We start from the raw sequence: 16,621 nt of genomic DNA on the forward strand, positions 1-16,621 counted from the left end.
CCGAGGCGGGCGGATCACGAGGTCAGGAGATCGGTGAAACCCTGTCTTTACTAAAAAATACAAAAACTTAGCCAGGGTGGTGGCGGGCGCCTGTAGTCCCAGCTACTCGGAGGCTGAGGCGAGAGAATGGCGTGAATCCGGGAGGCGGAGGTTGCAGTGAACCGAGATCGCGCCACTGCACTCCAGCCTGGGCGACAGAGCGAGACTCCGTCTCAAAAAAAAAAAAAAAAGAAAGAAAGAAAAGAAAGGAAGGAAGGAAGAAAAAATCATTTCAAGGGTAGGTGACATGAGCCTTGCGGTTTAGCCGCTAGTCAACGGATGGGGGGAGTGGTAGCAAAAACATAAAAATGGGGACAAGAGAGAAACTGGAGACTCCCCAACCTGTCTGTTTCCGCCGTTTTACAGTACTGAGGAAAATAAACGCCTTCTTTCCTTGGGAAATGCAGGAAGCCAGCAAGCGGCCGGCGTCTCCGGAGCCCGCAAGGAGGCGCGTTGGCTGCGCAGAGAGCGCGCTTCCCAGCTGGAGAGCCCAGGAACGGTGGCGCGGGCGGAGGCGACAGCGAGGACCCAAGGCTGGGGTTTCCTGCTTGGATCAGGAGTGCCTGGGGAGTAAGTTCTACAGGAAATGTCAATCTACTGGCGGTGGGGGTCAGACTCTGGGGTCGGATCGATCGGGTCCCGGGGGCGGGGGGTGCGACGGAGGTGGGCAGGCAGGAGTGCGGGCGCTGGGATCCCCTGCCTGCTCGGCTCCCCTCTCCTCCCCCTAGTCCCTTACACCGTCCATTTTGAGGAAGGGGTCAAGAAGCGAGTACAAAATGTCTGGGCAGGACGAATCTCCGTAGTCGGTCCTTCCTGGCGGCCTCGTTAGGTTGATTTATTTCAACAGTTTGATCCCCATCCTGGTGCAGCTGGGAAACGCTCCTGGGCTGCGCGCGCTTTTGGGCTGCGCCACCCACAGACACATCTAGAAGCCGGAGCTAGTGGAAGAGTAAGTGTGCCTGAGTGTCCGTACTAAGGGCGGGACCGGGCCGGGGCCCAGGGACTTGAGAGTTGCTGTCTGCAAAAGCCTCATCGTCTCTACCCTTCCGGGAGGAAAGGGAAAGGCAGGAATGACCCACGTGTTCGGCCCCCGAGCGCGCCCTTCACCTTGGCCCAGGGAGAAGGGCGCTTCCCCCATGCGGTGCTGCAGGCTTGCGAAAGCGCCTGTCCCCGGGCTTGGGCAGCAGAGATGCCCGCATGCAGCGGTTGCAGGGGTTGTGTTCTTTGCATCCATGAAAGTATTGGAGCTGGCCAGGCGCGGTGGCTCACGCCTGTAATCCCAGCATTTTGGAAGGCCGAGGTGGGCGGATCACCTGAGGTCAGGAGTTCGAGACCAGCCTGGCCAACATGGTGAAACCCCGTCTCCACTAAAAATACCAAAATTAGCTGGGCGTGGTGGCATGCGCCTATAATCCCAGCTACTCAGGAGGTTGAGGCAGTAGAATTGCTTGAACAGGGAGGTGGAGGTTGCAGTGAGCCGAAATCGAGCCATTGCACTCCAGCCTGGGCGACAGAGGGAAACTGTCTCAAAAAAAAAAAAAAAAAAAAAAAAATTAGCCGGGCATGGTGGCGGGCGCCTGTGATCCTAGCTACTCGGGAGGCTGAGGCAGGAGAATCGCTTGAACCTGGGAGGTGGAGGTTGCAGTGAGACGAGCGCCTGTAATCCCAGCTACTTGGGAGGCTGAGGCAGGAGAATCGCTTCTACCTGGGAGGTGGAGGTTGCAGTGAGCCGAGATCGTGCCACTGCACTCTAGCCTGGGCGACAGCAAGACTCCCTCTCAAAAAAAAAAGAAAGAAAGAAAAAAAAAGAAGTATTGGATTGGAGCCTGTTGTGATGAGGGTGAACTGAAAAGTCCCGGGCAGGGCCAGATGTGCAGGATGTGCTGGTATCTTAAAGAAAGAGCTTTTTTTTTTTTTTGAGAGGGAGTCTCGCTCTGTGGCCCAGGCTGGAGTGAAGTGGCGCGATCTCGGCTCACTGCAAGCTCCACCTCTTGGGTTCACGCCATCCTCCTGCCTCAGCCTCTCAAGTAGCTGGGACTACAAGCGCCCGCCACCACGCCCGGCTAATTTTTTGTATTTTTAGTAGAGACAGGGTTTCACTGTGTTAGCCAGGATGGTCTCCATCTCCTGACCTCGTGATCCACCCGCCTCGGCCTCCCAAAGTGCTGGGATTACAGGCGTGAGTCACTGCACCTGGCCAGAGAAATAGCTTTGAGGGTTTGAGTTCCGTGTGCTGAACATGTTCTTTTATGGGAACTGAGACCTCAGCAGAGGAAATGTATAAAAAGGACAAGCTGCAAGGAGAGTGGTGTGAAGGTGTCAGGATCAAACCCCACGGTCGGAACAAGATGCATTTTTATTACTAATCCACTCCAGTGAGGTCTGATTTACTAGAACTCAGGGCAAAGGTGGGAACGTGTTTCATCAGCCAGGTATATTTTCGTCATGGACAATCAGGCAAAAGCCAGCCTCAGCCTGTTCACCTGGGCTGACTCGCAATGATGCGTTGTTTTTCTTTTTCTTTTCTTTTCTGTTTTTTTTTTTTTTTTTTTTTTTAACTATTGTCCTGAGCTGATGTGTCTGAGGTTACTAGGGTCAGAACCGGCGCTCCAATTGTATTGGGGAAAGGACGGAATTCAGGGAAACTTAATTGAAATAGGCGGTTTTATCTTCTTAGGTAGGCTTAGAGCTGAGATGCGTGTAATGGGGTTAGCATCAGGTGTGGCTGTTTCCTTGGGAACTATAAGGTCAAGATAGACGTGGAATGTTGTGTCTCAAAAACTCTTATCTACAGCTCAGCCCCTGAGTTGCACAGGCTTGCTTCTGCATCAAAGTGACTTGGATCCCCCCAGGCAACAGTGGGACTTTTTCTTTTCTTTTTTTTTTTTTTTTTTTGAGACGGAGTCTCGCTCTGTCTCCCAGGCTGGAGTGCAGTGGCACAATCTCAGCTCACTGCAAGCTCCGCCTCCTGGGTTCACGCCATTCTCCTGCCTCAGCCTCCCGAGTAGCTGGGACTACAGGCGCCCGCCACCACGCCCAGCTAATTTTTTGTGTTTTTAGTAGAGACAGGGTTTCACCGTGTTAGCCAGGATGGTCTTGATCTCTTGACCTCGTGATCCGCCCGCCTCAGCCTCCCAAAGTTCTGGGATTACAGGCGTGAGCCACCGTGCCTGGCAACAGTGGGGCTTTTCATGTTTACTGATAGGATGTCAGAAAGCAAAGTTTTTGATAAGCTGTGAATTTTAGAGTACAAAGTTTCTCAGGAAGCAAGAAAATTATAAGAAAAAATAATAACCTCAAAGATAGGGCTTGTTATTCATATTTCCTTTAGACTGCTGCTGGCTTGATCGAGTCTGATATCTCCTCCTGATGCGTGGTAGGGCAGGTTTTCATATTATTTCACAATGAGAAGGCTGCCGTGTGATCCCTGGTTTGCCCAAGCATGCAATCGCTTTTTTTCTCTTTTTCTTTTTTGTTTTGTTTTGTTGTTTTGTTTTTGTTTTTGTTTTTGATTTTGAGATGGAGTCTCACTCTGTCGCCCAGGCTGGAATGCAGTGGAGGCTCACTGCAACCTCTGCCTCCCGGGTTCAAGCGATTCTTCTGCCTCAGCCTCGCCAGTAGCTGGGATTACAGGAGTGCACCACCACGCCCAGCTAATTTTTACTACTCAGGAGGCCGAGGCAGGAGAATTGCTTGAACCCGGGAGGCGGAGGCTGCATTGAGCCAAGATCATGCCACTGCACTCCAGCCTAGGCAACAGAGCAAAACTCTGTCTCAAAAAAAAAAAAATAAATAATAATAATAATAATAAAATACTCAAAAGGAGAGCTGATTGATAATTTTTTTTGTATAAAAGTGAGTATTTACATTGAGGAAAGACATCAAATAATCACAACTTTTTTTGAAAATGTTTGAGAAATAAAAAAGAAATCCCCAAACCATCACAAAATCAAGAAAATTTGACATCGTTGGTTAGAACTGACTGGAAGACTGCTATACTGTATCTCTTCTACTTGATCATATACCCTTTGAGTACTCCTATTTGATAATGTCCTGTGGAGAATATATATATATGTGTGTGTGCATGTGTATATGAATATATATATTTGCCACAATATATAAAAATATATCTATATATACAAATATATATATGCATATATAAATATATGTGTATACATATTTATGTGTGTGTGTGTATATATTATTTTCTTGTTTTTTTTTTTTTGAGACGGAGTTTCACTCTTGTCACCCAGGCTGAAGTCCAATGGCGCAATCTCAGCTCACTGCAACCTCTGCCTCCCAGGTTCAAGCAATTCTCCTGCCTCAGCCTCCTGAGTAGCTAGGACTACGAGCATGCACCACCACACCTGGCTAATTTTGTATTTTTGGTAGAGACAGCGTTTCTCCATGTTGGTCAGGCTGGTCTCGAACTCCCGACCTCAGGTGATCTGCCCGCCTCGGCCTCCCAAAGTACTGGGATTACAGGCGTGAGCCACCACGCCCAGCCTAGAGTTATGTTTCTTTAGGCAGGATGCAAACACATTGTGTGAGTTTCTCTTCCAGGGCTCACACCCTCGAACTTGCCTCCCTTTGTTCATGACATTAACTAGTTGGAGTCCCTGGGTAGTCAGAATAGCAGAACGTCCACGCCTGTGGATTTGTGTCGTTGTTCCTTGTGTTGTTGAAAGTTAGACCTGGCCAGGTGCGGTGACTCACGCCTGTGATCCCAGCACTTTGGGAGGCTGAGGTGGGAGGATTGCTTGACCCCAGGAGGTCAAGGCTACAGTGAGCTCTGATCACACCACCGCACTCCAGCCAGGGCAGCAGAGTGAGACCCTGTCTCAAAAAAGAAAGAAGAAAGAAAGAGAGAAAGATAGAGAGAGAGAGGAAGAGAGAGAAAGAGAGAGAGAGAGGAAGAGAAAGAAAGAGGGAAAGAGAGAGAGAGAAGGGAAGGAAGGAAGAAAGGAAGGAGAGAGAGAAAAAGACAGGAAGAGGAAGGGAAGGAGGGAAGGAGATAGAAACATCCTAGGTTGGTCAGGCTTGGTGGCTCTAATCCCAGCACTTTGGGAGGCTGAGGCGGGAGGATCATCTGAGGTCAGGAGTTCAAGACCAGCCTGGCCAACATGGTGAAGCCCTGTCTCTACTAAAAAAAATACAAAAAAAAAAAAAAATAGCCAGGCGTGGTGGTGGGCATCTATAGTCCCAGCTACTCGGGAGGCTGAGACAGGAGAATCTCTTGAACCCAGGAGGCTGAGGTTGCAGTGAGCTGAGATCTTGCCACTGCACTCCAGCCTGGGCGATAGAGCGAGACCTCGTCTCGAAAAATATATAATAACAAAGAAAAATTTAAACAAAATAAAAATGAAAGATACATCATAGGTGGTGTGTTCATCACATCAGTGTAACTATAATGGCTGTTTGTTGCCGGGCACGGTGGCTCACGCCTGTAATCCCAGCACTTTGAGAGGTCAAGGCAGGCAGATCACCTGAGGTCAGAAGTTTGAGACAAGCCTGGCCAACATAGTGAAACCCCGTCTCTACTAAAAATACAAAACTTAGCTGGGCGTGGTGGCCCAAGCCTGTAATCTCAGCTACTCAGGAGGCTGAGGCAGGAGAATCGCTTGAACCCGGGAGGTGGAAGTTGCAGCGAGCTGAGATCGTACCACTGCACTCCAGCCTGGGTGACAGAATGAGACCTTGTCTCAAAAAAAAAATTTAAAATACATATATATATTTATTATATTAGCTGGACGTGGTGGCAGGCGCTTGTGGTCTCAGCTACTTGGGAAGCTGAGGCAGGAGAATCACTTGAACTCGGGAGGCAGAGGCTGCTGTGAGCCGAGATCTCCCCACTGCACTCCAACCTGGATGACAGATTGAGACCTTGTGTCAAAAAAAATAAAAAATAAATATATAGCTGGAATTCAGTAGTTTTCCGTCATCCATAAGGCTATTCCATTTCTTTTCTTATTGGAAAGGCAAAGTAAAGGCTTAATTTTTCCTCTTTATTAACCAAGGCTTGTGTTTTTTCCCCCTCTGGCTTTCTCTTTCTGGGTATCATTATGAGCGCAGGTATTTTTAGTGTTCAGTGTGTTTCCATCAATTGCAATGATTCACTTTGTAGTTCAAATCCGGCCGCTGGGAGACCTTTCCAGCCACTGTGCATCTTCCTAACGCAGTCTAGGGCAGCTCCCCTGCCATCTGGCACCGCAAGGCTCACACTGGAAATTTCCTGTTCCCGGATCAGCCATGTCTCCGAGGGTGTTCATCGCTTCCTGCTTGTTAATTCTTCTAAGCATTTTCTATGAATAGACTGACCAGGGAGACATTGTGTGTGTGTGTGTGTGTGTGTGTGTGTGTGTGTGTTCATGATGATATGAAGCCTTTTCATCTTATATTTGAAACTTTTTCCTCTTACACTAAAATCTGACTTCCCAGTAACACGAACACTTTTCATCTTATATTTGAATTTTTTTTTTTTTTGAGACAGAGTCTCGCTCTGTCGCCCACGCTGGGGTGTGCGGTGGTGCGATCTCAGCTCACTGCAACCTCCGCCTCCCAGGTTCAAGTGATTCTCCTGCTTTCAGCCTCCCAAGTAGCTAGGATTACGGGTGTGCGCCACCACGCCTGGTTAATTTTTGTATTTTTAGTAGAGAGAGGGTTTTGCCATGTTGGCCAGGATGGTCTCAAACTCCTGACCTCAAGTGACCCACCTGCCTCGGCCTCCCAGAGTCTTGGGATTACAGGCTTGAGCCACCACGCCCGGCCCAATTCACCTTCTTAAAGGGTGCAATTCAATGGCTTTTAGTATATTCACAGACGTGTATGTCCCTCAAATTTAGAACATTTCCATCACCCCCAAAAGTAGCCCTGTATCCTTCAGTGGTCATCTCCCAGTCCCTCATCTCCCCCAGCTCTGGACAAAACCTCTGATCTGCTTTCTGTCTCTATAGATTCGCCTATTCTGGACATTTCATTTTCAATGGGGTCATACACTGTGGTCTTTTGTGTCTGGCTTCGTTCACTTGGCATCCTGTTTTCAGAGCTCATCCGTGTTGTAGTGTGTGCCAGTGCCTCAGTCCGTTTTATGGCTGGATAATATTCCATGGTGCGGATAGACCACGTTTGCTTTCTTTGTTCATGCATTGATCAATATTGGGTTGTCTCTACTTTGGGCTGTAACGAATACCACTATGGGCCAGGTGCAGTGCTCACACCCCTAATTCCAGCATTTTGGGAGGGCGAGGCGGGCAGATCACTTGAGGTCAGGAGTTTGAGACCAGCCTGGCCAACATGGCGAAATCCCATCTCTACTAAAAGTACAAAAAATTAGCCGGGTGTGATGGCAGGCACCTGTAATGGCAGCTAATCGGGAGGCTAAGACAAGAGAATCACTTGAACCAGGGAGGCGGACGCTGCAGTGAGCTGAGATTGTGCCACTGCACTCCAGCCTGGGCGACAGAGCGAGACTCCGTCTCAAAAAAAAAAAAAAATGCAATTAGATTAGTGGCTGCCAGGAGCTGGGTGAAAGGGAGAATGGGAAGTGACTGCTAAGGGGGATGGGGTTTTATTTTGCAGTGATGAAAATTATTTGGAACTAGGTAGAGGTGACGTTTGTACAACATTGCAAATGCACTAAATGCCACTGCATTGTTCACTTAAAATGGTTAATTTCATGATATGCAAATTTCACCTCAATTAAAAAACAATGCTGCTTGAGGCCAGGAATTTGTGACCAGCCTAGGCAACATAGTGAGACCCCATCTCTATGAAAATAAATATGAAAAATTAGGGGGCATGGGGGCACATGCCTGTACCTTCAGCTACTCAGGAGGCTGAGGCAGGAGGATCACTTGAGCCCAGAAGTTTGAGGCTGTAGTGAGCCGTGATTGCACTACTGCACTCCAGCCTGGGCAACAGGACAAGACTCTGTCTCTAAAAAATTAAATTAAAATATAGGTGTGTGTGTGTGGGTGTGTTGGGTGGGGGTGGGGGGATCGGAGGGTGTGGGTGTGAGTGTGTGGGGGGATGGGGGTGTGTGGGGGTGTGTGGGTGGGTGGGTGTAGGGGGGATGGGGGGATGTGTGGGTATGTGTGTTGGGGGGTGGGGGTTGTGGGCTGTGGTGGGGGAGTGTGTGCACACACACATTTATACGCTGAGATTAATGCCAGGCAGGATCCATATACGAGTGTGGGGAAGCAGGGTGCCTGGATTCTCATAGCTCCATTCTTCTCCCAAGCTCTGCCTCACCTGCCTCCTTGAAGGAAACACGGGGAAGCCAGGACTGGCCGTCGCGTCGCTGACAAATATGTCCCAGGTAAGTTGTCAGCTCACCCTCTCCCAGAAGTGTGTTGTCGTTCCCACGAGTGAATGTGCCTCTGCCTGTGGCTGGGAGTCAGGTAAAGTGCGTGGAGCCAGGCAGGGCCCACCGCCAGCCGTGCTGCCCCAGGTCTCTGCACCTCTGCTTGGAGAGAGACGCTGCCCTGGGGATTCTCCTGGGGCCACCCCTACCCCAGTACTGAGCAGTCCTTTCCACGCCTCATCCTGGCTGCCCGTGAGCTTCACGTTCTGCTGCAAAGCGCACTAAGAAAGGAGCTGAAAGTGTCTTTGGTGGGGCGCAGTGGCTCAAGCCTGTAATTCCAGGACTTTGGGAGGCTGAGACGGGAGGATCATTTGAGGCCAGGAGTTCAAAACCAGCCTGGGCAACATAGCAAGACCCCCGTCTCTATAAATATTTTAAAAATTTGCCTGGTGTGGTGGTGCACGGCTGTCGCCCCAGCTACTTAAGAGGCTGAGGTGAGAGAATCGCTTGAGCCCAGGAGGTCGAGGCCACAATGAGGAGTGATCACTCCACTGCATTCCAGCCTGGGTGACAGAGTAAGACTCTGTCTCTAAAAATAATAATAAAGTAAAATAAAAAGAAAGTGTCTTTGTCTTAAGGAACTCAGGGTCTCACAGGGGACGCTAGGCATTTATGGAGTGGGCAGTGCTCTCCTGGTGGCAGCATCTCCCGCAACTGTCATGACCTGCAGATAACAAGGAGTGGACTGAGCCATGCCCCACTCCAATTTTTTTTTTTTTTTGAGACGGAGTTTCACTCTTGTTGCCCAGGCTGGAGTGCAATGGCATGATCTCGGCTCACTGCAACCTCCGCCTTCCAGGTTCAAGTGATTCTCCTGCCTCAGCATCCCGAGTAGCTGGGATTACAGACACCTGCCAGCATGCCCGGCTAATTTTTGTATTTTTAGTTGAGATGGGGTTTCTCCATGTTGGCCAGGCTGGTCTCGAACTCCTGACTTCAGGTGATCTGCCCACCTCGGCCTCCCAAAGTGCTGGGATTACAGGCATGAGCCACCGCGCCCGGCCAGGGTTTAAGAATTTTTAAGCCACCCCTCTGTGATCGTTTGTTATAACAGCCTGAACAGGCTAATGCATGAGAAAGACACACAGTCGGTCAATTGGTAGAGATTGAAGTCCGGTCGCATGACTCAGGTACTCTTTTTCCTAAGACGTGGCCACACGTGATGGTGTGTGCCGGTTGTCCCAGCTAGTTGGGAGGCTGAGGTGGGAGGATCGCTTGAGCCCAGCAGTTCGAGGCTGCTGTGAGCTGTGTTTGCACTACTGCACTCCAGCCTGGGTGACAGAGCAAGACCCTGTCTCAGAAGAAAGAGCACCTGAGTCATACGACTGGACGTCAGTCTCTACCAATTGACTGTATGCTCTTCCTGTTGCATTAGGCTGTTCAGGCTGCTGAAACTATCACAGATGGGGTGGCTTAAACAACAGACATTGATTTTCTCGCAGTTCTGCAGGCTGGAAGTCCAAGATCAAAATAGCGGCAGAGTTGGTTCCTTCTGGAGGCTCCAAGAAAGAATTTATTCCATGATCTTACCTAGCTGCTGGTAGTCACTGGCGTCCTTGGCATTTCCTGGCTTGTGGACCCATCACTCCAGTCTCTGCCTCCCTCACCAGATGACATTCTTCCCTCTGTGTCCCTCCGTCTGTCCACATTTCCCCTTCTTTTTTTTTTTTTTTTTTTAATTTATATTTTATTTGTTTTTTTGAGACAGGGTCTTGCTCTGTTGCCCAGGCTGGACTGCAGTGGCAGGATCATAGCTTATTACAACCTCCACCTCCCAGGCTCAGGCAATCCTCCCTCCTCAGCCTCCCAGGTAGCTGAGACTACAGGCAACCACCCACACTCACGGGTAATTTTTTTATTTTTTGTAGAGACGGTCATCACTGTGTTGCCCAGGCTGGTCTTGAACTCCCCACCTCAAGCGATCGTCCCACCTCAGCCTCCCAAAGTGCTGGGATTACGGGCATAAGCCACTGCACCTGGCCAGATTTCCTCTTCTTATAAGGACACCAGTCATTGGATTAGGGCCCACCCAACCCCCAGTATAATCTCATCTTTTTTTTTTTTTTTTTTTGAGACAGTCTCACTTTGTAGCCCAGGCTGGAGTGCAGTGGCATGATCTCGGCTCACTGCAACCTCCGCCTCCCGGGTTCAAGCATTTCTCTGCCTCAGCCTCCCAAGTAGGTGGGACTACAGGCACCCGCCACCACGCCCGGCTAATTTTTTGTATTTTCAGTAGAGATGGGGTTTCACCATGTTGGCGAGGCTGGTCTCGAACTCCTGACCTTGTGATCCACCTGCCTCAGCCTCCCAAAGTGCTGGGATTACAGGTGTGAGCCACCGCACCCGGCCACAACCTCATCTTAATTCATTGACATCTGCAAAGACTCTAGTTCTCAAATCAGGTCACCTTTGCAGGTACCAAGGGTTAAGACCTCAATGTACCTTTTTTTATGGAGAAAGGGGTCACAGTTCAAACTGATAACAGGACACCCCACTGAGCCAAACTGCGTGTGTTGTTTTAGGACTCGGTGACCTTCGCAGACGTGGCTGTGAACTTTACCAAAGAGGAGTGGACCCTGCTGGACCCAGCTCAGAGGAATCTCTACAGAGATGTGATGCTGGAAAACTCTAGGAACCTGGCATTCATAGGTAAGGAGGCCCCCTTCCTGCCCTTAGTCAGTGATGGGACCAGTGCTGGTTTGGAACCGTGTTCTGGCAAGTGCATTGGAAAATGGGAACTGGGTTAAATTCCAGAGACACAGCTGCTGCCCCCCAGGTAGTAGATGTAGGGTTCACCGTGAAACTGGAAATCAGTTTGTTGCATTACTTTATTTTATTTTATTTTATTTTATTTTATTTTATTTTATTTTATTTTATTTTTTGAGATAGGGTCTCACTCTATCTCCCAGGCTGGAGTGCAGCGGCATCATCTCAGCTCACTGCAACTTCCGCCCCCCAGGTTCATGCAATTCTCCTGTCTTAGCCTCCCTAGTAGCTGGGAATACAGGTGCACACCACCACACCTGGCTAATTTTTGTTTGTATTTTTAGTAGAGGCAGATTTCACCACGTTGGCTAGGCTTGTCTTGAACTCCTGACCTCTGGTGATCCTCCCACCTCAGCCTCCTGACATGTTGGGATTACAGGCGTGAGCCACCACACCCAGCCTTTATTTTTCTTTTCATTAAGAAGGGGTCTCACCCTGTCACCCAGGCTGGAGTGAAGTGGTACCATCTCGGCTCACTGCAACCTCCACCTCCTGGGCTCAAGCAATTCTCCTGCCTCAGCCTCCTGAGTATCTGGGATTACAGGCATGCTCTACCACCCCCAGCTAATGCATTACATTTTTATTCTCTTCATGATTGAACAGAATTTGGGGGATCCTTATGTAGGTGAACATGGTGCACAGGAAAAGGGTCGTTTTGAGCCCTTTTGGCAGAATTTTAGTGCATTGATGAGAAAAGTAGAGGGACCCCTGTTGCTCTTCTATTCACACATCATCAGCTTCAGAACCCCAGCAAACCAAAGCCTGTGTCCATTTCACAGAAAGTCTCGCACAGTTCCTTTACACCACGTGCGTGCCCAGTGAGCAGGATTTCAACTAGGCAAACCCAGTCTGCCCTCTCATTTGGAGCAAGAAGTGGTCTGAAAACAGTGCAGGGCAGTTTTGTCCAGGCATTTATGCATCTCAGTGCCAGGTAGATGCGAACATTACAGGACCAACAGGTTTGTAAGCCAGCAGCATGGTAACAGAGCAACAGGCTCATGCCACTGAGACAGCAGGGTTTGCAACAGAGAAAGTTTCATGATTACAGGGTGCCAACCAAGGAGATGGGAGGAGACGCTCAAATTCTTCTCCCTGAGGGGTTCTGGGGTTTTTGTTTTTTTGTTTTTTGAGATTGTGTTTCACTCTTGTTGCCCAGGCTGGAGTGCAGTGGCGCAATCTCCGCTCACTGCAACCTCTGCCTCCCGGGTTCAAGCAATTCTTCTGCCTCAGCCTCCCGAGTAGCTGGGATTACAGGTATGCACCACCACACCCGGCTAATTGTTGTATTTTTAGTAGAGACGGGGTTTCACCGTGTTGGCCAGGCTGGTCTCGAACTCCTGACCTCAAGTGCTCCACCCACCTTGGCCTCCCAAAGTGTTGGCATTACAGGCATGAGCCACTGCTCTCATTTTTAAGGGGATCATGGAGGGCAAGGGACTGGAGAATTGGAGATGTTGATTGGTCAGAGGAAGGGGGATGAAATCGGGATGAGGAAAGTACATTCTTTGGTGCGTCAGTTTCTCACGGCATTCCTCAGATCAGTGAGCGTAGTCATTTCATCAGAATGCAGGACCTGAAGGAATATCTCAAAGGGAAAACTTAATGTTTTATAATTTTCAAGTGGTTATCTACAGAGCAGCTAAGGAGACCTATAGGCCCGGCACAGTGGCTCACACCTGTAATCCTAGCACTTTGCAAGGCTGAGGCAGGAGGAGGATTACTTGAGGCCAGGAGGTCGAGACCAGCCCAGCCAACATGGCAAAACACTGTTCTTTTTTGTCTTTAAAAGCAATTTTTTTAATTAAAAGAAAAAAAAGAAAAAAAAAACAGGCACTCTGTTGCCCAGGCTGGAGTGCAGTGGCTCAGTCTCAGCTCACTGCAATCTCTGCCTCCTGGATTCAAGTGATTCTCCTGCCTCACCCTCCTGAGTAGCTGGGACTACAGGCATACGCCACCATGCCCGGCTAATTTTTGTATTTTTAGTAGAGATGGAGCTTCACCATGTTGGCCAGGCTGGTCTCAAACTCCTGACGTCCGGTGATCCACCCACTTCAGCCTCTCAAAGTGCTGGGATTACAGGCATGAGCCACTGTGCCTGGCTGAGCTTATGTTTTTTGACTTTTATCCATCCTCTCGTATATTCATTTTTCCCAGAGAAAGGCCTGTTCCTTTTCTCCTTAAAATTGCACATGGAGCCAGCTACTCGGGAGACTGAGGCAAGAGGATCACTTGATCCCAAGAGCTCAAGGCTGCAGTGTGCTATGATCACACCTATGAATAGCCACTGCACTCCAGCACTTGGGCAACCTAGTGTGAAACCCTCATCTCAAAAAAATAAAAATTTCACATAGACTGTCTGTCCAATTCTCTTCCACTTAGAATTCCTGATCATTTCCTTGATCTCTGCAGAACCGTTCCTCAGTAACATGACACTCTCCATGTTGAACCCCTGACCTTACCGTCATCACATTCCTGACACTGTGGAATCTCTGATGTCTTTCTCTGCTTCCTTCCTCTTGTTTTCTTCCCCTTCACATTTTTATCATACATGTTGAGTGAACATTTAGAAAGAAATCCACACAGAGGCCTGGCGTGTTGGCTCATGCCTGTAATCCCAGCACTTTGGGAGGCTGAGGCAGGTGGATCACATGAGGCCAGGAATTCAAGACCAGCCTGGCCAACATGGTGAAACCCCATCTCAACTGAAAATACAAAAATTAGCCAGGCATGGTGGCACACACCTGTAATCTCAGCTACTCAGGAAGCTGAAGCTGGAGAATTGCTTGAACCTGGGAGGCAGAGGTTGTAATGAGCCAAGATCATGCCACTGCACTCCAGCCTGGGCCACAGAGCAAGACTGTCAAAAGAAAAGAGAGAAAGAAGGAGAGAACGAGAGAGAGAGAGGAAGGAAGGAAGGAGAAGGAAGAGGAAGGAAGGAAGGGAAGAAGGAAGAAAGAAGGAAGGAAGGGAAAGAAAGAGAAAGAAAGGAAAGAAAGAAAGAGAAAGAAAAGAAAGAAAGGAAGGAAGCAAAGAAAGGAAGGAAGGAAGGACAGAAGGAGGGAGGGAGGGAAATAAAGAAAGAAAGAAAGAGAGAAATCTACACGGACATTGCCTATGTCATCATCTCTAACCCACCTTTACTTTCAGCAAAGAATTTAACTTTTGTGCCACTGTATTTCAGATTGGGCGACTCCATGTAAAACCAAAGACGCAACCCCTCAGCTGGATATTCTTCCTAAAAGAACATTTCCTGAAGCCAACAGAGTGTGCCTCAAGAGCATCAGTTCCCAGCTCTCCACATTAAGAGAAGACTGGAGATGCCCCAAAACAGAGGAACCACACAGGCAGGGGGTGAATAATGTGAAGCCACCTGCAGTTGCCCCTGAGAAAGATGAATCTCCTGTTAGCATCTGTGAAGATCGTGAAGTGAGGAACCACTCTAAACCTACCTGCAAGCTTGTGCCTTCAAAGGGAGATTCCATAAGACAATGTATCCTAACATATGACTCAAGTATTTTCAAGTATAATCCTGTCTTAAACGATAGTCAAAAAACACATGAAAACAAACACAATGGAGTCTTGGGGCAGAACATTCAGTGGGTTCCGTGTGGGAGAAAAACAGAGCTGAAATCAAGCACATGGACTGGCAGTCAGAACACTGTGCATCATATACGTGATGAAATTGATATGGGAGCCAACAGGCACCAACGGAATCCATTTGGAAAAGCTTTTTGTGAAGACGGATCCCTTAGGGCACACAACACTCATGTTCGAGATAAAATGTGTGATTTTACTCAGTGTGAGAACACCTCCAGAAATAACTCAATTCATGCCGTGCAGATGCAGTCGTATACCGCAGAGACAAATAAGGATTGTCAAACTGGGGCAACCTCTGCCGACGCTCCAAATTCCGGTTCACACAAGAGTCATTGCACTGGAGAGAAAACCCATAAATGTCCCGAATGTGGGAGAGCCTTTTTTTATCAGTCATTCCTTATGAGACATATGAAAATTCACACTGGAGAGAAACCGTATGAATGTGGGAAATGTGGGAAAGCCTTTAGATATTCCTTACACCTTAATAAACATTTAAGAAAGCATGTCGTGCAGAAGAAGCCCTACGAATGTGAAGAATGTGGGAAAGTCATCAGGGAGTCCTCAAAATATACACATCTGAGGAGCCACACTGGAGAGAAACCCTATAAATGTAAGACATGTGGAAAAGACTTTGCAAAGTCGTCAGGACTTAAAAAACATCTTAAGACTCACAAAGATGAGAAGCCCTGTGAATGAAAGGAAGGTGGGAAAATTTTTATTAATTTTCTAACTGTACTGAACATGTGAGGAGGACATATTGGAAGGGAGCTCAAGGGGTTAGCATGCATGAGAACGTCTTCTCTGAACTCTCCTATCTTACAGAAATGTGAAAAAAAAACCCTGTGAAGGTAAAGTCTACAGAAAGCCTTTCATCTTCATTCATCTTGAGTAGACATTTGTTCTCACCCTGGAGAGAAACTGCCAATCTAAAAGGAATAAGACAAAGCCTTCAGTGTGGTCTCAAATTCATGGTTCATACAAGAACTCACACTGCAGAGACTCCTTACAGAAATAAAAAATGTAGGAAAGACCTGTCGGCCGCGGTGGCTCACGCCTGTAATCCCAGCACTCTGGGAGGCCGAGTCGGGCAGATCACGAGGTCAGGAGATCGAGACCATCCTGGTTAACACGGTGAAACCCCGTCTCTACTAAAAATACAAAAAAAAAATTAGCTGGGCGTGGTGGCGGGCGCCTGTAGTCCCAGCTACTCGGGAGGCTGAGGCAGGAGAATGGCGTGAACCCAGGAGGCGGAGCTTGCAGTGAGCCCAGATCATGCCACTGCACTCCAGCCTGGGGGAAAGAGCGAGACTCCGTCTCAAAAAAAAAAATGTAGGAAAGACCTCTTTAAACACTTACCACTCATGTTACATGTGAATCCACATCTTGGAGGGAGGCTACAATTGGAATAAATTAAGAAAGCTTTCAAGGCCTGGTGCAGTGACTCACACCTGTAATCCCAGCACTTTGGGAGGCCGAGGTGGGAGGATTGCTTGAGTCCAGGAGTTTGAGACCAGCCTGGGCAACATGGAGAAACCCCATCTCTACAAAAAAAAAAAAATGCAAAAATTAACCAGGCGTGGTAGCACATGCCTGTAGTCCCAGCTACCTGGGGAGCTGAGGCAGGAGGATTGCTTGAGCCCGGGAGCTTGAGGCAGCAGTGAGCTGTGTTTGCACCACTACACTCCACCCTGGGTGACAAAGTGACACTCTGTCTCAAAAAAAAAAAAAAAAGCTTTCAGGTCCAGCCCTTCACTTAGGCACAATGAGCACACAGTAGGACTGAAACACTGTAAATATTCATGATTTTTCAGTTTTTCCTTTTTAAAAAAAAATGCTACAAGATGAAGGCTATCCCTC

At 48.5% G+C, this 16,621-nt stretch overlaps 1 protein-coding gene across 3 annotated transcripts; it reads left to right on the plus strand.

Annotated features, from left to right (window-relative positions):
• Positions 1-246: 246 nt before the first annotated feature.
• Positions 247-16,186, plus strand: ZNF114 (zinc finger protein 114). 3 transcript variants are annotated; one of them, XM_063657285.1, is made up of 6 exons: positions 247-277; positions 447-609; positions 887-988; positions 8,279-8,356; positions 10,924-11,050; positions 14,349-16,186. In XM_063657285.1, the coding sequence occupies exons 4-6, from the start codon at positions 8,348-8,350 to the stop codon at positions 15,458-15,460; spliced, it is 1,248 nt and encodes a 415-aa protein (XP_063513355.1). In that variant the 5' UTR covers positions 247-277; positions 447-609; positions 887-988; positions 8,279-8,347; the 3' UTR covers positions 15,461-16,186. The 3 variants fall into 3 exon arrangements, with proteins under 3 accessions (XP_063513355.1, XP_054320621.1, XP_063513356.1); XM_054464646.2 differs by lacking the exon at positions 887-988; XM_063657286.1 differs by lacking the exons at positions 247-277; positions 887-988 and having other exon boundaries at positions 432-609.
• The last annotated feature ends 435 nt before the right edge of the window (positions 16,187-16,621 follow it).

This window comes from Pongo pygmaeus, chromosome 20, assembly GCF_028885625.2.
Source record: "Pongo pygmaeus isolate AG05252 chromosome 20, NHGRI_mPonPyg2-v2.0_pri, whole genome shotgun sequence".
Lineage (NCBI taxonomy): Eukaryota > Metazoa > Chordata > Mammalia > Primates > Hominidae > Pongo > Pongo pygmaeus.

What these genes read in the sequence shown, in the direction of transcription:
- ZNF114 (XM_063657285.1), top strand. An exon ending in TAGGAACCTGGCATTCATAG is followed by an intron (nt 11,051 to 14,348) that starts GTAAGGAGGCCC and finishes ACTGTATTTCAG; the next exon opens with ATTGGGCGACTCCATGTAAA.